A 23,858-nucleotide genomic window follows, 5' to 3' on the forward strand; every position below is an offset into this window, starting at 1 on the left:
AATTGAGCAAGATCAGAACAGCGCCATCATAACTCTACATCTCGATACAGATTAGCCCAAAGTTTCATAGATGGCTACTAAAAAAATTAGGAGTGGGCCTCAAGGACGAAAACACACACACACACACACATATATATATATATATGTATATATATATTTTTTCTTTCTTTTTTTTCGAGATAGACAAAAAAGGTATGTATGGATTTATTTTTGAGTCTACCTGAATGAATTTGACAGTTTTGTTTCCTACGTCAAAGTTATGTTTGAACATATTTAACTGCCACAGTTAATATGAACCCGGTCTGCTGACGTAATCATTGAAGAGTCTGAATCATTTGTTTCTGAGAACATGCTCGTTTTTGTCAGCTTGCTAGCCTACCCAAGAGGAATTGTAAACATAATTAATAACCAAATAATCTGTTTGATTGTATGGCTAGTTTTAGTTGTAAGCTACTTACTTACTTAGCTATTTTGTATGTGTGTCTGTGCGTGTATATGTTTGTTCGTTTGTTGTTTGTGTTGTTTTACAACTTAGAGTAAGCTATTAATTTTGAACAAATGAAATTAAATATAGCCACAGTAATTTTCAACTGCAAGCAGTGGCTAGAACGTCATGCATTTATTATATGTTTATTATTCATCCATAATGTGTTTTTTATTAGAACAAGCTTTACTTGCTATTTTCTTGCCAACTTAAGTAGAAGTGCAGCATCATTTATAATTTATAATAGCTAGCTTTTGTTTGTTACTTAGAATTACATTTACATTTCATATAAACCTATGAAATGTTCAAATTGTCACAAATTCTTCCAGGTAAACATTAACTTTCTAACTATATTTAATTTTAGATCCTATTTGAACATACTAATATTCATGGCTCATTTGCATATTAAAAATGCATTTGTTTTGTGGTTAAAGTATAGACCTAATTCATATAATGTACCTATTTAATTTCATCCACCCTATGTATAAAATAATAATCTAATGTATAAAATTCTCAGGGTCATTACTGGAGTATTTTGGACCTTCTTCTGATACAACAAGCACATCTACCACAGCTGACATGACTGCTGACATCATCCAAAACTTCAGAGTCATCTACTCCCTCCCCGAACATAGCTGAGGACTATACTGAGGCACCACAGGCTTCTTTAGCTTTCTCCGACATAACTGTATCTTCAGAGGTAGGTACTGGGGTCTTTGCTGTTTCTAGTTTGTGTGTATGTGTTTGTCTTCATCTAGTTAAAAGCAGTGTGCGTGATTTGGTGGATCTAAATGGTAAATGGACTGGTTCTTATATAGCACTTTTCTATTCTACCTGAGCACTCAAAGTGCTGTGCGTGAAGAGTTTTGGGGCTACATATAAAATCTTGTTTAGGGGTTCTAGCCACAACCTTGGAAAGGGGTCAGTGCAGCATAAATGGTTTAGGACTATTGATACTGAACAGAAAGATGGATACAAACATTGTCTACTTTTTCAAGGTAGTTGAGGACCTTCTCAATGGTGTCCAATCTGACTAACATTTGTGAAAATGAAAATGTAATGCCTCCCCGTCGGGGAATCGAACCCCGGTCTCCCGCGTGACAGGCGGGGATACTCACCACTATACTAACGAGGAAGATGCCCAACGACTTTTATGTTGCAGTACCGAGCCTGGCCACAATAATGTCCACTATGGGATGTTGTCGCTGTTTCCCCGTTTTGATACGTTAGGTTGTGCAGACCTATTTGTGTGTATTAAATTGACGCCTCAACGTAGAGTTCTTTGCCATCAACGAAAGAGGCAACCCCCCTCACCCCCTCCAAACCAAACATATTTAACGTATCATTTATTAATCACAACAGCGCCAGAAGACTAAAGTGGACAAAAATATAGCACTCCCATAGAGAATGAATGGGAAACAGTTTATGGTAAAGGGTAAGGTAAATGGTAATGGACTAGTTCTTATATAGCACTTTTCTATTCTACTTGAAAACTCAAAGCTCTGTTCTTGGAAAAGTTTTGAGTCTGTGAAAAAAAACCCTAAAAACATGAAGGTAGCACATCTGGGACATCATGTTTCACTCCATCCACCAACGCCACGTTGGACCACAGACTGTGGTGGAGTTGGCGGATGCTTTAATCCAGGTCTGGGAGGAGATCTCTTCAGGAGATCATCCGCCACCTCATCAGGAGCATGCCCAGGTGTTGTAGGGAGGTCATACAGGCACGTGGAAGCTACACACACACATCACTGAGCCTCATTTTGACTTGTTTTAAGGACATTACATCAAAGTTGGATCAGCCTGTAGTGTGTTTTTCCACTTTAATTTTGAGTGTGACTCCTAATCAAGACCTCCATGGGTTGCTAAATTTGATTTCCATTGCAATTTTTAGTGTGATTTTGTTGTCAGCACATTCAACTATATAAAGAACATAGTATTTAATAAGAATATTTCATTAAAGGAAAAAAAAAAGAATATTTCATTAATTCAGATCTAGGATGTCTTATAATAATAATAATAATAATAATAATAATAATAATAATAAATTTTATTTGAGGGTGCCTTTCTAAAACCCAAGGTCACCTTACAAAGAGAAAACGACATCAATAAAACAGTAGATTAAAATAGATTCTAATAAATTAAAATACAAAAAACAGGAAAATACAACCACAAACAACAAAAAAACAAAAACAAAACAAAAACAAAAAAACACGATTTGACAGTTAAATCTGTATTAAAGCGAGTAAGTCAGTTTAAACAAGTAGGTTTTGACTTAAATAAGGGAAGGGAATCTATATTTCTTAAGGCTAAAGGAAGTGAGCTCCAGAGCCGAGCAGCAGAGCAACTGAAAGCTCTGTGGTCCATAGTGATAAGGCAAGCAGAAAGAACAACAAGATGAGTGGCAGATGAAGATCTGTTCTTGTTTATATGTTCCGTTTATGTTTTTTGAGCCGTGTTTATGGGGCTTTCCCATCATGTGCAGTCTAACTTTTAACATTTTCCAAGAATGAAAATGTAATGCCTCCCCGTCGGGGAATCGAACCCCGGTCTCCCGCGTGACAGGCGGGGATACTCACCACTATACTAACGAGGAAGGTGCCTGACACCCTTTATGTTGCAGTATCGATCCTGGCCACAATAATATCCACGATTGCTGCATTTTGTATAAGTTCATACTCAAGTTTAAAACAACAACTACACTAAAGCTATTCTGTTATACCTGTATGTTAAAATTTTTTTTTTCATATTTCAGCAATACTGATCAATCTAATAAACTTAAACCTACACCATCCTCCCTATTCTGGTATTTTAAAGAGTACTTAGCGTAAATATTAAGCAACCTAACTAATAGGGTTCCAACTCCCAGCAACAACAAAAATAAAAAAATAAAAAAATAGGGAACCACCCCTCACGCTCCACCTCATGATGCTTAATCGACGTAATCAACCTTAATTTGATGCAGTGTGAAAAAAAAATGCACAGAAATCAATTATTTTTCAAGAAATATTAAATAGATTCAACATCTTTCTTCAACAAAATTGCAGACTGCACAAATGATACCTTCCCAAAGGAAAAAGTACTATAGCTTACTAGGGTATATATATTAGACTTAATAGTCACTATATACAGTAATTGACTTCTATTCATTTTACATCAAATTAAAACTTTGGGTGTGAGATAATTATTTATTAAAAGCTAGACATTTTAAATGAGAATAAGAAAGAAAAGTATGTCTTTGTGCCCCCTTTTCCCTGTTAATGCCCTATCGGCCCCCCTGGCTAAACTTTGCTAGATCCGCCCCTGCACAGTTACCAGTGTCAGCTACGTAGAAAAAAATCCTGGTGTAGAAAGTAATATTAAATAAATTCTAACAACAGCTTATCAAGCTTAAATGTGCTGCTGTTGTTCAGCTGCTGGTTTCCTCTTTCTGGTGCAAAGTGGGCCAAAAACAAACAAGAGAGATGGACTCGCGACAGAAAAGCCGATCAGCTGATCATTAAGCAGTTTCATGATTGAAGTAGCAGCAAGAAGAGGCAGTCGCTTGTTAAGCTTAACGCAGGAATGCTTTACAAACATTCAGAGATGGACTTACACACTTGCTTTACTTCTCTCGGGGATAACTTTGTCGGAGATGAAATGCTGGGTTGGTAGCGAAGCTCCAAATGCTATCCAGACCAGTCCCGCATGCCACAGCCGCTCTATCACGTGATGCATACTGCTCCGACGTGCTAACGTTCTGAGGTGAGTTACGGCGTGTCGCAAGTTATGTGAGCTGCTTTCGTGATATTTAATGGATCGGATTACATTTTTTATTTTTCTCCGATATCCGATCCAGTAATTTAGGTCGGTATCGGACCGATACCGATATGTAATATCGGATCGGTCCATCTCTAGTATGGACATTGCTTGTGGTATACCACAATGGTCAGTTTTGGGCCCAAAATTCTTCAACTTATACATTAATGACATTTGTAAAGTGTCCAAAGTATTAAAAATGGTACTCTTTGCTGACGATACAAACATCTTCTGCTCTGGTGATGATCTGCAACATTTATTGGATGATATGACTAATGAAATAAGTAAAGTGAAGTTCTGGCTTGATAAAAACAAACTATCATTAAATTTGAATAAAACTAAAATTATGTTATTTGGAAATAGTAGTTTAAATAAATAAATGGTGTTGATATTGAAAGAGTCAGTGAAAATAAATTTCTGGGGGTAATAATAGATGAAAAACTTAACTGGAGAGCTCACGTAAGATATATTCATTCCAAAGTATCAAGAAGCATTGCAATCCTAAACAAGGCAAAACGGGTATAAGACGGGACATCACTTCATATTCTCTACTGTTCACTGGATTCACCATACTTAAGCTATTGTGCAGAGGTCTGGGGCAATAACTATAAAACTGCATTACATTCACTTTTTACTCTTCAAAAAAAAAAGCAGTTCAAATCTTCCACAATGCAGGTTATAAGGATCATATAAACTCACTATTCTTGCAATCTGAAATGGTGAAATTTGCTGATCCAGTGAAATTCCAAACTGCACAAATTCTATTCAAAGCAAAAAATAAACAAATTCTATTCAAAGCAACAAATATCAACTGCCAGGTAATATTCAGAGTATGTTTTTTGGAAAGAAGTAAGTTATAATTTAAGGGGTTTTTGTAACTTCAAAAAAGTGAAGGTACGAACTACCAGAAAAAGCTTTTGTGTTTCTGTGCATGGAGCGAAACTGTGGAACAGTTTGAATATGGAATTGAAGCTATGTCCAAACATAAAGCAGTTCACAAAGAGTTATAAAGATATGACCTTCTTGAACTATAAAGAAAGGGAAAATGATAAATTTCCTAAATGTACCTGTGTATTGTTTACATGATCGAAAACGTTAACAAACAGAACAATGAAAAACGTAATGCCTCCCCGTCGGGGAATCGAACCCCGGTCTCTTGCGTGAAGGGGGGGGGGATACTCACCACTAACGAGGAAGGTGTTCAATGATCTATATGTTGCAGTACCGATCCTGGTCACAATAATGTCCACTATGGGATAGTGTCGCTGTTTCCCCGTTTTGATACGTTAGGTTGTGCAGACCTATTTATGTGTATTAAATTGAAGCCTCGATGTAGAGTTCTCTGCCATCAACGAAAGAAGCAAAAAACCCTCCAAAAGAAACATAATTCTATACAAGCACTTGTAGGCCACACACACACACCACTGAGCCTCATTTTGACTTGTTTTAAGGACATTACATCAAAGTTGGACCGGCCTTTAGTGTGTTTTTCCACTTTAATTTTCAGTGTTACTCCTAATCCAGACCTCCATGGGTTGCTAAATTTGATTTTCATTGATAATTTTTGTGTGACTTTGTTGTCAGCACATTCAACTATGTAAATAACATAGTATTTAGTAAGATCATTTCATTCATTCATTCAGATGTAGGATGTCTTATTTTTGTGTTCCCTTTATTTTTTGAGTGTACATGGGACTTTCCCATGGTGTGAAGTGTAACGAAAAAGAAATGCCTCCCCGTCGGGGAATCGAACCCCGGTCTCCCGCGTGACAGGCGGGGATACTCACCACTATACTAACGAGGAAGGTGCTCAGCAACTTTCATGTTGCAGTACCGATCCTGGCCACAATAATGTCCACTATGGGATAGTGTCGCTGTTTCCCCGTTTCGATACCTTAAGTTGTGCACGGCTGTTTATGTGTATCAAACGTGTAAACAGCGGGCAAAGAGACTAGAATGACTAGATACCTCAACATAGAGTTCTCTACCATCAACGAAAAAGCAAATAAAACAAACAAAAAACCTCAAAATCAGAAATCGTTGGAGTGTAATGATATTGATATGATAAGTGGTTAAAAGAGTCATTGAGGGCATTATAAAACCGTTTACACTCATTTCAACAACCACCAAACAGCTGAAAACGGAAATGAGAGCAGGTACATGGATTCTGCACAAAGACATAAACACAAAGTGCAGACCGCCTACGCATCGGAATCAGTGATTCCTCACCCAAACGCCGTCATGGCTGAAAGCCGACAGCTCACAGATTCTGTTGCTTTGGCGGTCCGCGCTTTGTGTTTATCTTTTTTGTGCTAGATTCTGCAGCTGTAGGCTTTGTCTCTCTCCAACCAAATTTGACTGAACCAGCAGCAAAAGAAGATCCAAACTACGCTTCATATTTCGCTTCACATAGACATCGTCATGTATTCCTTCTTTGCTGTTTTGCTTCCACCATGGTAAAATGACGCTTCATGCACAGCTCTCTTCCTTTCTCAGTGTACTTCAAGAACAGTTTCCCCATTTAAAAATCTCTGTTTTCTGCATTATTCGCTTGCTTATTACGCACAAGTCTACCGTTATGTACAGCGCTGTCCGCCGCTGTGTTTTTGTTTTTAATTTAACTGACTTCCCACAAGAAAGTCTCAGTTCTGCTGTTCAGTACTGAGGAAATTTAAACTTTTTAGAAATTGCAGAATGCTTAGCTGTGTCTCTAATCAAACCTCTGTAACTTTGCTCTGCTTCACTTCAGCAGCATAATGTTTATATGTTGATTCGTGGTTTTCTTCAGTTTTTGTTCTACTGCAGAATATTTTTAAGGTTATCTGCTATAAAACGACCAGGCCAGGAAAATCTCCTTCATGTTTTTCTGTGTTTTATGCTCTGTTACTTTGACTCTTTAGCACTTAGCAATTTTCTATCCTACCTGAGCACTCCAAGCGTTGTCCAGGAGGAGTTTTGAGGCTACAGTTTAGAAAAGATCACTAACTGTCATGAGTGTTAATATTATTTTATTACTTAGTCTGTTAAAGGAAACCCTGAAACATTAAAATAGTTGAGAACCTTTCCAGTGGTGTCCAGTCTGACTAACATCTCTAAGAAGGAAAACGCAATGCCTCCCCTTCATTCAGATGTCTTATTTTTTTGTTCCCTTTATTTTTTGAGCAGTGTATATGGGACTTTCTCATCATGTGCAGTCTAACTTTTAACATTTCCAAGAACGAAAAGGAAATGCCTCCCCGTCGGGGAATCGAACCCCGGTCTCCCGCGTGACAGGCGGGGATACTCACCACTATACTAACGAGGAAGGTGCACAATATTCTTCATGTTGCAGTATCGATCCTGGCCACAATAATATCCACTATGGGATAGTGTCGCTATTTCCCCGTTTTGATACCTTAAGTTGTGCACGGCTGTTTATGTGTATCAAACGTGTAAACAGCGGGCAGAGAGACTAGAATGACTAGATACCTCAACGTAGAGTTCTCTACCATCAACAAAAAAAGCAAAAAGAACAAACAAAAAACCTCAAAATCAGAAATCGTCGGATTGTAATGATATTGATATGATAGTGGTTAAAAGAGTCATTGAGGGCATTATAAAACCGTTTACACACATCTGTAATTTATCATTTCAAACTGGTCTATTTCCAGACAGAAATTATAATGGTAATAATAATAATAAAATAGTGGCCACAATAATGTCCACTATACGTTTTAAGTTGTGCACGCGTGTTTCTGTGTATCGAATTTAACGTGTAAATAACAGCGGGCAAAGAGACTACAATGAGTAGACGCCTCAACGTAAAAACAAACCCTCCAAAACAAACATAATTGACGTATAATAGATAAACTCTCAACAGCGCCAGAATATTAAAGTTTAGCGTTTAGAAAAGATCAGTAACTGTCATGAGTGTTAATATTGTTTTACTCCTTAGCGTCTTAAAGGAACCCCTGAAACATCAAAATAGTTGACGACCTATGGTGTGCAGTGTAATTTTTACCATTTCCAAGAGTGAAAAGGAAATGTCTCCCCGTCGGGGAATCGAACCCCGGTCTCCCGCGTGACAGGCGGGGATACTCACCACTATACTAACGAGGAAGGTGCTCAACGAATTTCATGTTGCAGTACCGATCCTGGCCACAATGATGTCCACTATGGGATAGTGTCGCTGTTTCCCCGTTTCGATACCTTAAGTTGTGCACGGCTGTTTATGTGTATCAAACGTGTAAACAGCGGGCAAAGAGACTAGAATGACTAGATACCTCAACGTAGAGTTCTCTACCATCAACGAAAAAGCAAATAAAACAAACAAAAAACCTCAAAATCAGAAATCGTTGGATTGTAATGATATTGATATGATAAGTGGTTAAAAGAGTCATTGAGGGCATTATAAAACCGTTTACACTCATCTGTAATTCATCATTTCAAACTGGTCCATTTCCAGACAGAAATAATAATGGTAATAATAATAATAAAATAGTGGCCACAATAATGTCCACTATACGTTTCAAGTTGTGCACGTGTTTCTGTGTATCGAATTTAACGTGTAAATAACAGCGGGCAAAGAGACTACAATGAGTAGACGCCTCAACGTAAAAACAAACCCTCCAAAACAAACATAATTGACGTATAATAGATAAACTCTCAACAGCGCCAGAATATTAAAGTTTAGCGTTTAGAAAAGATCAGTAACTGTCATGAGTGTTAATATTGTTTTACTCCTTAGCGTCTTAAAGGAACCCCTGAAACATCAAAATAGTTGACGACCTATGGTGTGCAGTGTAATTTTTACCATTTCCAAGAGTGAAAAGGAAATGTCTCCCCGTCGGGGAATCGAACCCCGGTCTCCCGCGTGACAGGCGGGGATACTCACCACTATACTAACGAGGAAGGTGCTCAACGAATTTCATGTTGCAGTACCGATCCTGGCCACAATGATGTCCACTATGGGATAGTGTCGCTGTTTCCCCGTTTCGATACCTTAAGTTGTGCACGGCTGTTTATGTGTATCAAACGTGTAAACAGCGGGCAAAGAGACTAGAATGACTAGATACCTCAACGTAGAGTTCTCTACCATCAACGAAAAAGCAAATAAAACAAACAAAAAACCTCAAAATCAGAAATCGTTGGATTGTAATGATATTGATATGATAAGTGGTTAAAAGAGTCATTGAGGGCATTATAAAACCGTTTACACTCATCTGTAATTCATCATTTCAAACTGGTCCATTTCCAGACAGAAATAATAATGGTAATAATAATAATAAAATAGTGGCCACAATAATGTCCACTATACGTTTCAAGTTGTGCACGTGTTTCTGTGTATCGAATTTAACGTGTAAATAACAGCGGGCAAAGAGACTACAATGAGTAGACGCCTCAACGTAAAAACAAACCCTCCAAAACAAACATAATTGACGTATAATAGATAAACTCTCAACAGCGCCAGAATATTAAAGTTTAGAGTTTAGAAAAGATCAGTAACTGTCATGAGTGTTAATATTGTTTTACTCCTTAGCGTCTTAAAGGAACCCCTGAAACATCAAAATAGTTGACGACCTATGGTGTGCAGTGTAATTTTTACCATTTCCAAGAGTGAAAAGGAAATGTGATTTGTGTGATTTTGTTGTCAGTACATTCAACTGTATAAAGAACATAGTATTTAATAAGAATATTTCATTCATTCAGATCTAGGATGTCTTATAATAATAATAATACATTTTATTTGATGGTGCCTTTCTGTATATGGGGCGTTCCCATCATGTGCAGTCTAACTTTTAACATTTCCAAGAACGAAAATGCAATGCCTCCCCGTCGGGGAATCGAACCCCGGTCTCCCGCGTGACAGGCGGGGATACTCACCACTATACTAACGAGGACTGCTACCAATTGACGTGACGCTGTTCTTTTTCTTACTGCATCACGTACACTTTAGGACATATTCGCTTGAATTGTTTACTTAACACTAGATTTACTAAACGGCCCTCAACTGTTTCATATTCATTCTCTATGGGAGTCCTAAACCACTACGGATGCAATATATTTTTGTCCACTATGGTCTTGTGGCGCTGTTATATAAATGTATAGTGATGACTCTCCCCGTTTGTCACGCGGGACATCGGGGTTCGAATCCCCGACGAGGACGCATCACTCCTTGACCTTCAGGAAATGCCTTTAGCTACATGTGAAAGGAGTTTTTGTGATATGTGCCTTGCTGGTAGTAACAGTGTGTTGAGGAGTCATTTCACCCCTTGTCCCATACCATTCAAGATTAGCCGAAGTTAATACCATCATCAACACTATGAGAACCTCTTTCTCCCTCACTCCCATGGACTTCATCCATATCTCATAATCTCAATTCCTTTTTTTCCCATGAAAGCTAGTTTGCTGAGTGAGCAGTAAAAGCACTCCCAGCAGAAAAAAAAAAACAAGCCATGTCTTTGTTTTACTGTAAAAAAAAAAAAAGAAAGAAAAAAAAGTCCTGAATGGTTGCTTAAAGGTCATTACAAATCCTGTGTGGTTCATGTGGTTTTTCCATTTCAGTTCCTTTTCTCTCATTTGTTTGACAGACTTGGACTCTAGTTGCGCTCCAAGTTTAATTTGACATCGTGTTTACACAAAGAAACCTTGGTCTTCTATGAATCAGAAATACTCCACTTATCATTACAGAAAAAACGTTCATAAAATGAAAATAGTACATATAACACGTATGTGTATATAGTCATGTCATGTTAAGATTTGTATTTGTTTCCAGTTTCCCACATTGTTTTTGTCCACCCCACCCTAATTATTTCCACCTTACCAAGTACACCTTTAGTGCTTCCATAGCAATTAAGAGAGTAAATGAGAGGTTCAAGTTAAAAATTTAACTCTTTAGGGCTTTCATTTGTACTTTGTGATTGTTTCATAACTATTTAAATATAGTTTCCGAGTTTAACCTTAGATTTCGTATTTCATATTGCTCCTTTTTAAAGCAGCAAAAAATGTTCATAAAAGCCCCATTCTTGCACATAAGTATGATTGGTTTGTATATAATTACGGCTAAGGTCTCCTTCCTTTACATAACAGAATTTAAAGCGATATTCTGTTGTTTATGCCCGTTCAAGGAAAATAAATAATTTGCCTAATAATTCTATAATAATAAATAATTTGCGGACGACACTACAGTGGTGGGTCTTATCACCAACGGTGATGAGACGGCTTACAGGGAGGAGGTCAGCGCCCTGACCCACTGGTGTCAAGACAACCATCTCACCCTCAACGTCGCAAAGACAAAGGAGTTGATAGTGGACTTCCGGAGGTGCAGAGAAGTACACACCCCCATCACCATCAACGGCGCTGCTGTGGAGAGAGTGAGCAGCTTCCGGTTCCTTGGAGTACATCTGGCTGAGGATCTTACGTGGTCAGTACACACAAACAAAACAGTGAAGAAGGCGCAGCAGCGCCTCTTCTTTCTCAGGAGACTGAAAAGATTCGGCATGAGCCCCCGCATCCTCAGGACCTTCTATCACTGTGCCATTGAGAGCATCCTCACTGGATGCATCACCACCTGGTATGGCAACAGCACCGCCTACAACTGCAAAGCTCTCCAGAGAGTAGTGCGGTGCTCTGAACAGATAATTGGAGGTGAGCTTCCCTCCCTCCAAGACATCTACAGGAAGCGCTGCCTGAGGAAAGCGGGGAGGATCATCAAGGACTCCAGTCACCCCAGCCATAAACTGTTCAGACTGCTTCCATCAGGAAGGAGGTTCTGCAGCATCCGGTCCCGTACCAGCAGACTGAGAGACAGCTTTTTCCATCAGGCCATCAGACTGCTGAACACGTCATAGACACCTCAGCTTCACTACTGGAACTTTAACATTATGCACTCCATACTGTATATAAATGCCACTTGTTTTGCACATATTCAACTCTGTATATTTTATATATTTTATTATTATTATTATTATTATTATTATTTTATTTTTTTTACTATTTAATTTGTAAAAATGTGTATACACACACACACACACACACACACACACACACACACGTAGGAAAATATTTAGTATACACATCCAGAAATGCATACACTATTATATATTGTACATATATTTATTAGTTTCAGGTTGGCCATTCTTGTATTTTGCTCGTTTGTGTTGTTGTGTTTGCACATCTCTGTTGCTTGTGGGGCTCGCACACAAGAATTTCACTCGCATGTGCTGTGCCAGTGTGCCTGCACATGTGATGTGACAATAAAAGTGATTTGATTTGATTTTTGATTTGATAATTCTGCATGCTGAATTCGCTTTTATTTTGAAAAGCCGTGACACGGCGGAAGTAAACAGTAATCACGTTACAACCCGGAAGAAATGCCTTTTCTCTGGTTAACATTTGAATAGATGAGAATGACCAATTTAGCTTTTGGAGAAACGGTTAAACGCGATGCTGCTCCTGTTGTGCAGCCTCTCATAGTCGTTTTTGTGTCCTAATCTCTTGGCCTGGAGGTGGAGGCGGTCGACTACGAGCAGCAACGCCCCGATGAGAGCAGGCAGCCCGTCAGAAGGAGAAAAATATCCTCGGTGTGTTTACCAGGCGGTTCAGGGAGGCTGTTTCCCCGCAGTGTGTCGTTAGCTCACCGTGCGGCTGTGCGACTGGTTCTTCAGACGGAGAGGAAACATGGCTGAGCTGCATGTTGTGGAACCTACCGGTGCTGGCACCATAGAGCAGCCCGAGCACCGCGACATCCGGGGCTCGGTGCGCCTGGCGTCGCCCACCCTCATTGTTCCGCCGCGGAGCAGCCAGCTCAGCCCGGGTGGGGTGTCAGGCTGTAGCGGCGGCGGCGGAAGGTCGGTGTTTGGGTTCCCGGTGAAGAGCAATCCCAGCTCCCCGTCCGAGCCAGTGGACAAGCCGGGCTCCCGCTGGGTCCGGCTTAACGTCGGTGGTACCTACTTCATTACCACCAAACAGACGCTGTGCAGGGACCCCAAATCTTTCCTGTTCCGCCTGTGTCAGGAAGACCCGGACCTGGACTCTGACAAGGTGAGTGGGACGCCAGAAAAACACAAATACATACAACACAGGTTCACACAGCAAAGGGACGCAAAGAACACAAAAACCGTGAACACTAAACTGTAAAAGCACAAATTAAAAAGTGAAAAATCAATTTCCACAGTAGTACCCATCTGCCCTGTACAAAATGTTTATAGACTACTGCAGGTAAAAGCACAAGGACGATACGCTTCAGTTTTAAAAATTTAAATTTTCTAAATTAGTCCCACATTTGCGAGAAAAAATTACACGAAAAATGGCAAATTTTACATTAACGAACTTCAACGTTAAAGAAAAAAAATATGGAAATTTAATAGAAATAAACAAAACAAAACATGGAACTTGCTCCTCTGTTAACATGGAACTTGCTCCTTGGAACCTGTTAATTCTTGCAGGACGAGACAGGAGCATATCTAATCGACAGAGACCCCACGTACTTTGGCCCTATCCTGAATTACCTTCGGCATGGAAAACTGATTATGGATAAGAATCTGGCAGAAGAAGGTAAAAAGCAAAAGCATAATGCAGAGCTGTCAGTGAGCAGCATCTCAGACACCAAATAACACATTCATTCGATTTGTGTTTCAGGCGTTCTGGAGGAAGCCGAGTTCTACAACATTGCTTCCCTGGTGAGGCTGGTGAAAGAGAGGATACGGGACAACGAGAACCGGACATCTCAGGTAAACAAAACGAAACCAAAATAAGTCTTAGTGGCTGACTTTCTTCCAGTGCAAATATAACCCAGGTAACTTGTAAAGTGTTCAAACAAAATGTGTGCCTGCCTGCAGATTGTTGATGCTTTTTCAGTAATGCTCTGCGTGCCTTTGCTGTGTCCCTCAGGGCCCTGTGAAGCATGTGTATCGAGTACTACAGTGCCAAGAGGAGGAACTCACGCAGATGGTCTCAACTATGTCGGACGGTTGGAAGTTTGAGCAGGTGCAGAAAATGCAGCTTTTAAAATATATGTCATCTTTTAGTTCACGCTTTAGTTGATTCGACGCTGCAGTTTTAAGCTCCGCTTGCCCTGAGATGTATGCCAGCACATTGTCAGGTATTTATTTCCACACAGGAAAGACTGGGGCACAAAATGTTTTAATCATGAGCAGGAATGGATACTAAAAGTACTTCATTTGGTCTTGACCTGAATCTGTATGCATTCAGACTCTGTCACCTTGTAGTTTCCTCTATATTAGTAATCATGTATTATCAATATGAACCTGTATCAATTTTTTGATCTTCAAAAGACAAAAAAAAAAAAAGATCTTTGAGCCTTATAATGAAAGTAAGTATGAATTAAACCCCTGACATTAGTAATAGCTGTAAATAATTCTAGTCATTGCCACATGTGACTACTCCGCAAAGGTCTGATTATGACTATTTGGTACTTTTAACTTTAATAGAAAATACCACATTTGTTGCATTTATTAAATTTAAAGAGCTAAAATAACACAACTCATTTGCCTTTTTTAAATTACCAACAAACATGACAGAACTAGTAGCACTTTTAGGCCTACTGTGAAGCAGTTGCTATGAAGCTCTGCAGGAAACTTTGAGCTCTATCCATGTTTGTGAAAAATAACCTGAAGGCCTCAGTCACACTCGTCTAGAGACCGATTGGCAAACCCTTGGCATCCTCCAGTTGCTAGGGGCAAATGTTTAATCTTCAACCACCCTCAAGCACCGGCATGTCACAGTTGGTGCTCAACAAAGCCAATGTGGTCACCATAAACAAAGCATAAGCCAGCGGCTTTGGCTGTAAAGGCACACCTGCTTGTCCACAGACTGCTGATTTATTTTGTTTTTGAGTTTCCCCAGTGATTTTAACATCTTTGGAAACCGTAGCCAGGGTAAGTTAAATAAATAAAAAGTTAAAATTCCAAAATGATATCCATCAAGTCTTTTGTCAAAGCGAGAGTGAGTCACAGGAGCTGAGTTGCAGGGTGGCCATCCTTGCTGTAGGGTAAAGAAAGAGGTCATGAACAGACTACAGAAATGCAGTGATATATGTGCTGAAATATCGCTGTAAGTCTATATTGGTAAATAAAATGTCATTTATTAATTGTATCTAATCCCTTTTTTCAGGCTGAGTATTCAAAATAGGAAAACTTAAAATCATTCAGTTGTTTTTTTGTTTTGTTTTTTTATATAATGAATATTTCTTTGTTTGATTAGGGGTTGGTTTTTTTTTTATGTTGTTGTTGTTTTTCTGACATTTTCAACAGTTTCTCTAAAACGACAACAACCAAAAGTAAATAGCATGGTAGAACTAAATTAAATGGAAAAAACACAAGTTATTGACTGAAAAGGTGCAGAGTGTGAAACGTCTTGGAAAAGTAGGCTCTCTTTTAACTCCGGATCTTTTGTTTCTTTGCCCATCTCCGCCCTCAGCTTATAAGCATCGGCTCCTCATATAACTATGGCAATGAGGACCAGGCTGAATTTCTGTGTGTAGTTTCCCGGGAACTCAACAACTCCACTAATGGCATCGTCATTGAGCCCACCGAGAAGGCCAAGGTAAGTCGACATTTCATACCGTTGTTCAGGCTGTCTGAACATCTCCTGCAAACTGCAGCGAAGGACCGTGTTTGTGTATTAAAACCCAGTTTATAAGCCACAGAAGCTACAGGATCCATGTGTAGGAACCAAAGCTGCACTTGAATCGTCCAAAACACTAAATCCTACTTCCTTTTGCCCATAAGTTTCCCATGACTCGATAGAAAATGTCACAAGGTCACTAAAAGATCTGAAGAGGTTTTAATGAGCTCAGAGAGAAGCTAACTGCTCTGACGCTAGACTCCTTAATAATGTGGCCAGATGTTGTTGATGTGAGTCTGCTGTGTTAAAACCACAGTGCCCCAAAGATGGGCAAAAAATGAGCGCATCGTGGATACGTCACCCCATGAAATGTTTCATATAAAAGAGGATCACTGGTGGAAAATTATTACTTCATTATCTAGTTTGTAATCTTAAAGAACAGGAAGTGAAACAGCTTATTAAGTGGAATTAAATGCATCCCACAATACGTTTGTGTTTTTAAATGGATGTTAACGACCGGCAGTGCAGTAAAGCTGTATGCAAGACACTTATTGCGAGATACAGCCTACACAGGTGTCTGGATGTGCTGTTGATTCTTTTCTCTCCGGCATGCTGCCAGCATCCAGCATGCCAACAACCTGGGCTCGGTCAACATCAGTCAGTCTCAGCACGGTGACCTGATGGTTTAGGGTCCATACTTGAATTTCAAATTTAATTCCGATACCCTGGAAAATGATCCATAATCGATGCTATTTTCAATACCAGGGCAAGATTCTTAGCCCATCCTGTGGTAACAGAACTAAGAACTAACAGAAATTATTTTTTTAAAAGCTGGCTACAGCAAAATAATAAGAAACATATTTTTATAATTATCTTGTTTACATACAACGTCCACACTGCTCCACCTTGGTCTGTAGTGCTTTACATCCACAGTTTTCTCTTCAGGCCTGAAACCATCCTTGACTAAACCCAGAGACAAAAGCTACTCACAGTGTTGTCTAAGAGATTAAAGTTATGTGCTGGGAACTTAATTTAAAACATCCATTCTAGACATGTTTCATGACATAAAACTTGAATAGTTTATTTTCACTTCCTGCTGAAGAGATGCGCCAGTATAACTTCTGCCTTTATTTTAGGTTCAGTGTGTAAAATCTCATATTTTTCGGTTTGGTCAACTGAATTGTGTAATCCTCCCCCTCTCAATTCAAGTGCTTAACCCGAACTACAGTAGATACAACATGGGTAATAAAGGTAGCACTGAAGCACCTTCCTTAGTGTTTGTAGAATTTAATTATACTTCCATTTTACTTGACTCAGTGAGGAACCTTCCTAATGAAAATATTTGACTGTTGGACCATAAACCAGTCCATGCTGGATAAGACTGGGTAGAGTGGACCTTACCATCTCATGTGGCTTCTGCTCATTTGGGTGTTTTTCACAAGCAGCCTCTCTGAAAGTCAAAATGCATCTGTATGAAAAATGCATTTTCTGAAGTTTGAGACCTTCACTTGGTGGAAAGTTCATGTTATACTTTTACCGTAGCTCAGTTTATTGTGCTGTATTAAATACTTAATGTGGAAGCTTACGCTACAACAAATATAGGAGCTAAATATAACCGTATGGATGAGCTCAGCTAGAAATAGTCTGTGTGCTGGCAGCCAGGATGCCACAAAAGTCAAGAACCTTCTGAACTTTACTGACCCGCTGCTGTTGTGTTCAAATCATTTGGTATCGCTTATCTTCGTAGTTCTTACCTGCTTAACAGTGAGTTAACAAGATCTGCAAGATTATTTTCATGTATGCGATCATATCTATGAAATCAGTGCAAAGACTCGGATTTCATTCATTCCTCTTGTGTCTTTTTTATGGAACTGAGTTGGTTTACCAGATGTTATTTATCAATGAAAGCATGTTTTCTCAACTATAAAGCATTATCGACCAAGTATTCATTATAAACTTTTTTTTATAACATGCACTCTTGCAAATGACCAGCAGGGGGCCACTCCTGTAGTCTACGTTGTATACAAGTCTTTCGGGAAACGATTTCTACTTCTCACTTGATCCACTAACTTTCCAAGTAATCTAATGCTGTTAATCATTAGTTTCATATTTTATTAAATCCAACATGCTGCTTTTTTTGAAAATTAGTTCCTGTTTTAGACAAAAATAGGTGATAAAGCAGGGTATGATTCAGATTTACAAATCTGTATCAGGATACTGGCGTGCTGCATCCTCAGTTTCACATCCATAATTATGGTGTCCAGGCTTTTCCCTCAGCGAATAACAATTTAAATAATTTCCTATGCTCTGGCTGAAAAAGGGAAGCTGATGCTAAAAGGAAACTCAGATTGCTTTGACTAATTGTTTGTTTTGGACAGATTTTAGCTGGACGAAAACCCCAAGCAGTGATTCTGCATCTGCATTCATTATGAAAAAGTATGCAAGGAATGGAATTTTGTTACAACTGGCTCAACAGAGGATTAAATTATTTTAAAAATATGTTAAATATATCAGTAAAAATACTATAGTGTACTGGATAAAGCGATGGCATAGAGAGTGGAAAGTTGTAAAAAGTGGAGTACAGCACACTGACTGCTGAAATATTTACTGGATTACAACATTTCAGTCTGTCTGACCTTCTCTTTGTTCTCCTAAATGTCTCAGCAAATGTGACACATAGTTTCTGAAGGGAAAAAGCAAAGATTTGAGAATGCTGTCTGTGCAGGAACCTGAACACCACTGCTTTTTATATCAGTTTAATTAGTGTACTAAATTACTTTTATCCTGTGACTTCATCTGGAAAAAGGGATTGCTAACACTGCCTTTTTATTGCAAAAAACCCTCAAAATTCAAAGTGTTGTTTTTTTTCTTGCTTTTTCTTAAACGTCTTGTTTAAATGTTTGAAAGTGGTCTTTTTCCTGTCTGCCTTTCGCAGATCCTTCAGGAGCGAGGCTCGCGGATGTGAAGAGATCCTGAGCTTAACAACAGTTTATCAGCAACAACCACGTTGTTGTCGAACATTTTCTTCACTTTTCATAAACCCCCTTCCACCTTTTACTGTCATCATCATGATCATCCGCCCCTTCCCTTCTCCTCTGGTGTGCCTTTCCACAGCGGGTGCTGTTGGCATCCCCCACAATCCTTCAGTGCTGCAACGTGACCCTGGCTTGTCGTCTCGTCTCTCCTTCTTCACTTTGGAAGAGAGACGACAGGTTCAGGGCTTTTCCTCGTTGCAGCTTTTTGTTGGACAGTGTGACAGGAGCGCAGGCTACGACGCTGATATTAGCCTCTTGTTGTTCTCAGTTGGACGGACAGAGCTACCAGGAATCATCGTCTCCATCTCCACCTCGATTCTGGATCTCCATCATCGTTATCAGACGGGATATTTCCTCTTGTCTTACACATCTGGCTCTGTTGATTTAGCAGAAACCTCCTCAGGACTCTCAAAGGACATAAAGGAATGAAAACACTCCACTTACTGACCGAGAGAGCATCGACTCCTCTGCAGGTGGAGCCCGAGACGGAGCAGTCGCAGGCGGATGATGCACGGACCGATCACTCATTATGAGCTAACCTGGAGCGGCATCTTTTCCGCGAACCAAGAAGTCTCCAGTGGCTCCTTTTGATCTGTAAGAAAAGAACATACATGACTAAAAAACGGACTTACCTACACTAGTGTACAATTTGTCAAGGCATGTGAGGAATCTATATAAATCTATATAGGCTACATGATGAAATTATATGAAAAATTGAATGCAAATGGTGTAATTATTGATTTCTGTATCATAGTTGTGATATATTTACATATTCTGGTGGTTGAGTCTATTTAAACAATGGAGAAAATATCAGTTTTCCCACCCGCTTACACGGGTGTGAATTTGTGTATGCAGTGCCTCTCTGCTTTCTGTTCATCCTGAAATATCACCAGTTTTTCAGCTGCACGTTTTCTGTAGTGTTCCTCAAAGAAAAAAGAAGATAACACCGGTAAGTTTTCTCTTAAATATCCAACTTTAAACTATTGCATATCTTAAAATTGTAATTAGGGATAAGGAAAACTACTGTCATTGTCATTTGTCCAAGTAAAGCGTGGCGGAGGTTGGACTGTGGCCAGACTGTATGCTGCCTCAAAACCCTGAAGCACCCCTCTCCTCTCGGGCCTCGTGCTATTCTCTTTGCCAATATTCACTCACTTTGCAGCTGCCTCTTGTTGCCACACCAAAATGACTGTGTTGTCTTACACTCTGCAGCACTTGTAGCAACCGTGGCGCAAGCTAAACTGTACCGCTCACCGCTTAAAGCCCTGAGATACCTGAGTTTTATACGCTGTGTAAACAACGCTGCCAGCCGGGAAGTGAGTTCAGTTTTCATGAGCTCGAGAGCGAAGCCTTAGTAGTTTGGCTAAAGTGTGTTGTTCTTGTGCTTAACATTATGTTGATATGTTATTGTGCTGTTTTTGACACTTTCAAAAACACTGCAACAACATAGAAATCTTCTGTACACAGGCCAGGATGTGAGCTTGATTTATACTTCCACACTGTAACAGCTGCTTGGTGGTGAATAATAGAGTATATTACTTTTGCAAAGGTAATGCATATAATGGGGTTATGGGGGTTACAGGGCTAATCTAGGAGCAAGTAACCTGCCTGAATAATTCGGTGTCAGTTGCCTGCTTTTTTAAATTTTTTTAGTAAACTATTAGTGGCATAGAAAGAAACCACACTAGCTGTGAATGCTAACAACAGCTTAGCAAAATTGTAATGCAGAAGTATAAGTCAAGCCTTAATCTGTGCACATGTGCAAGTGAAGTGGCTCGTACTAAAGCGAAAACGGTGATTTGTCAGTTGACAGAAAATAAACGGGGATCTGTTTTGGCCATTTTAGCTCTAGAGTTTTATTCTTGAGCTCTGCATGAGTCACATTTCAGACTAATCCTTATTTGTCCTACATTTGGGCCTTGGTTCAGCCACTTAGCTCATCATTGAACTGAAACAAGCTCCTTTAGCTCCCGGATCCTGGACTCTAGTCTGATTGGCTGCCTCTCGTAAAGACAAACTGAACTTTTGGCTCCCTGGGATTACTTGTACATAAGCTCACCTCATTTCATGAAACTTTAACTCAGCTTGATGATAGAACCCACCACTGTAGCACAGTAGGTCCCCTTTAATCTGACACAATTGGATATCAAGTCACTTATCAAGCAGAAAGGACAACTGATCTTTCAGTTTTCTGCTTTTTCTTTTTCATATTTATGTAAATTGAATATAGTTTGGTTTGGAACTGGATCGGTGCTTCCTTAATTTGTAGTTTATCACATAATGAAAATTTTAAAACATTTCTGGAGTCCAGATGGTTCAAAATGGGTTCATGGGCCTTATCAAAATTGGGTAATTAGTCACATTTATTTTAAAAAGAAAAATCCAATAAAATAGCAAAATACCTTTTTCTTCTTCTTGGTCACACATCTCACTTCTTACATTTTGGCTTCAGATGGCCCACCTCTCACCTTTGAGCCTATTTTCAATCCTTTTTACTCAAATAATCAGTAACTCTTCAGCCAGTATTCGTTCATTTGCTTATGAGCAAGAAAATCAATTTTACTAACAGGTGATGAAGAAATGCACCTAATTCTCACACTGAAAAGCGATATTCTATTTCTGCTCCATCAGTGACTCACATTTGTTAATTAATTATTATATTTATTTTATTCTGTCAGTGACTAATCATTTCACCATCTGGGGTAAATGCAGCTCGTTCATGTGAGCAACTTGATGCAAAGTTTGAGCCATATTTGCACATATCAGAAGGAAAACTGAGAATCATGTTGTTCACATTTTAATCAAAGCTGAGGAGCGCTCTGTCATTATCGCAGACACCTATTACTGGCATTGACCCCTTTGGTAATCCATCCTTTGTATAAAGAATTTATTTGATGCAATTATGTTGTACCAAGCATGGGGAAAAATAATTTATTGCATTGGGGAAAAATGGTACCTTAGACTTGCTAAAAATACTGCTAAAAATGCCCAAACATGTCATTCAGAAGCACTTTTGTTTCCTCCCTTGTGGTTTTCTTGGCCCATTCGAAACACCTTGGGTGTTGATTCCCTTCGTTTTTGTCCAGTGTTGTGCCTTTGACCTGTGTTGTGCACAGTTGTACTCCCCTCTTATCATAATGTGCCTCTCATACCTTAAAAAAGCCAGGAGGCACGTATCTGAGGTATCATGTATACTGTGGTCTTTTTATCCTGGTTTTTATTGTTGGTGTTTCCGTAAGAGGCGAACCAAACGGAAACACTACCCTTGGCGTTATTTTATTATATGTAAATTTTACAAATTGCTGCTTTATTTGTGCCATTGCGTTCCAGCTCAATCCAACCACAATCTCTCACACTCCTGGAGGTTTTACATTTCTGTTGTGGTGGTGTGGACGACAGGAAGTCCAGTCCAAGCTGGTTTCCCTTTTTTTTTTTTTTTTTTTTTGGCTCGTATCTTAGTAAAACTCCAAAAATGCACTTGGCAATTAATTTGATGTCAAACTTATTGTATTGTGGCAGCTTCTTTTCTCCTTGACCTGCATGCTGACGCTACCTACAATGGCCCCACTTTTAAGTGTGTGTAACCAATATTTAAAGCACTTAACGTACCCTTGTGAACCCCGGTTTGGTCTCACCATGGTTGCAGTTTGGTGGTTCCCAACTTGATTTTTTTTTTTTTAAACTTTCTTTCAATGTTGCTTTTAGCCCAAGAGCTTAGGAGTATCAGTCAGTTTATAGACTGGAAATGTTGGTATTTAAAATGACAAAAGAGGTGATTACTTGGCAAACGTTCAAGTACAGAAGCCTGGAAAAAAAAAAGCATCATCGCAGATATTTTGCTAGTGTCGTTAGCTTCCCATTAATGCAACAAAATTTTATCTTTTAATTCATTAAATTTTTAATTCAGCTAAGTTAAAATATAAAAATATTGTAAATAGAACTAAATATATCACAGACTGGTAGGGTGGGAGTTTGGGCTAGCTACTGCTATAAAGGAAAAAGATACACGGGATTTATGAAACAAGAAGAAACATTTTTAATGATAAAACTGCCAATTGAAAGTTTGGCTTTAAAATGCTAATATCTACTAAACAAAGTTAGAATTCTAATTATTCAGTGTAATGGGTTTAACACATTTTTATTTAAAAAACACACAATCAGAAGATTCTTTTGGAAATATCAATTTTATTGTTAACTGCCACCTCTGTGTTAAGCTAATTAGCTTTTAAGTTCTTGTTAGCATCGAGCTAGCCACACTATCTTCATGTAGTAACTAGCAAAGCTTTAGATTAATTTTTTCCCCCTGAATTTAAATATAATTTAGTTGAAAATAAACAAAACCACCCGATCATCATGAAACAGAATGTTATACAATAATTTATTTTTTAAATTGTCCTGCTCTACAATAATAATGTCAGCATTTTGTTTAGCCACTGTGAGAGTGTTAGCGTGTTGATGTTAACTCTTTGTTTTATTTCTTGAGGAATTAAATAAACTGTTCAGACAAGCTAAAATGTTTTTAAAAAGTAGAAATATGCAACCAAAAAAGTTGGGAACCTCTGACCGAGCTAAACTTGGCTGTGTGTTTATCTCAATATTTTCTTCAAACCATATTTTCTTTATACAGAGAAACAACTTTTGACCTGTTTTTGTTTTTTGTTGGTTGTTTTTTTTTTTTTTTTTTGGGGGGGGGGGGGTTGTTTGTTTGTTTTTACGTTCACCTGTGCTAGTTACTCAACAAATAACATGCAATGTTAACAAATCTGCAAAAAATTACTCGTGAAAACATGAGAGCATGCATTGTACTAGAGATGTCGTGTACTGGATTTTGTCTGACCTCTGTGTTAGTGCAAACTAAATGTGATGCATGGTGGTGGGAAGCAGAGGGACGGCATGGCTCTGTGGTTTGTAGGTGTAGATTTTTTTTAAGTGGAACAGTTGGTCTACAAGTCGACGTATTCGCCTACTCACAACTT

General features: G+C 38.9%; 1 protein-coding gene across 2 annotated transcripts; it reads left to right on the top strand.

Moving 5' to 3' along the window:
• The first annotated feature begins 39 nt into the window (after positions 1 to 39).
• kctd2 (potassium channel tetramerization domain containing 2) lies at positions 40 to 20,722 on the top strand. Of its 2 annotated transcripts, XM_082543775.1 has the most exons (8): positions 40 to 192; positions 1,002 to 1,184; positions 12,769 to 13,303; positions 13,708 to 13,816; positions 13,901 to 13,992; positions 14,153 to 14,248; positions 15,701 to 15,826; positions 18,783 to 20,722. In XM_082543775.1, exons 3-8 carry the CDS (start codon positions 12,941 to 12,943, stop codon positions 18,810 to 18,812), a joined length of 816 nt encoding a protein of 271 aa, XP_082399901.1. In that variant the 5' UTR covers positions 40 to 192; positions 1,002 to 1,184; positions 12,769 to 12,940; the 3' UTR covers positions 18,813 to 20,722. The 2 variants fall into 2 exon arrangements, with proteins under 2 accessions (XP_082399901.1, XP_082399900.1); XM_082543774.1 differs by lacking the exons at positions 40 to 192; positions 1,002 to 1,184 and having other exon boundaries at positions 12,599 to 13,303.
• Positions 20,723 to 23,858: the final 3,136 nt, after the last annotated feature.

This window comes from Aulonocara stuartgranti, assembly GCF_965226115.1.
Source record: "Aulonocara stuartgranti genome assembly, chromosome: 8".
NCBI classification, from domain to species: domain Eukaryota; kingdom Metazoa; phylum Chordata; class Actinopteri; order Cichliformes; family Cichlidae; genus Aulonocara; species Aulonocara stuartgranti.

Excerpts from the sequence above, each read along its gene's own strand:
- kctd2 (XM_082543775.1), top strand. The coding sequence starts at position 12,941 with ATGGCTGAGCTGCATGTTGTGGAACCTACCGGTGCTGGCACCATAGAG. Across the intron at positions 13,304-13,707 it reads CGGACCTGGACTCTGACAAG|GACGAGACAGGAGCATATCT; the intron begins GTGAGTGGGACG and ends TAATTCTTGCAG. Across the intron at positions 13,817-13,900 it reads TAAGAATCTGGCAGAAGAAG|GCGTTCTGGAGGAAGCCGAG; the intron begins GTAAAAAGCAAA and ends TTTGTGTTTCAG.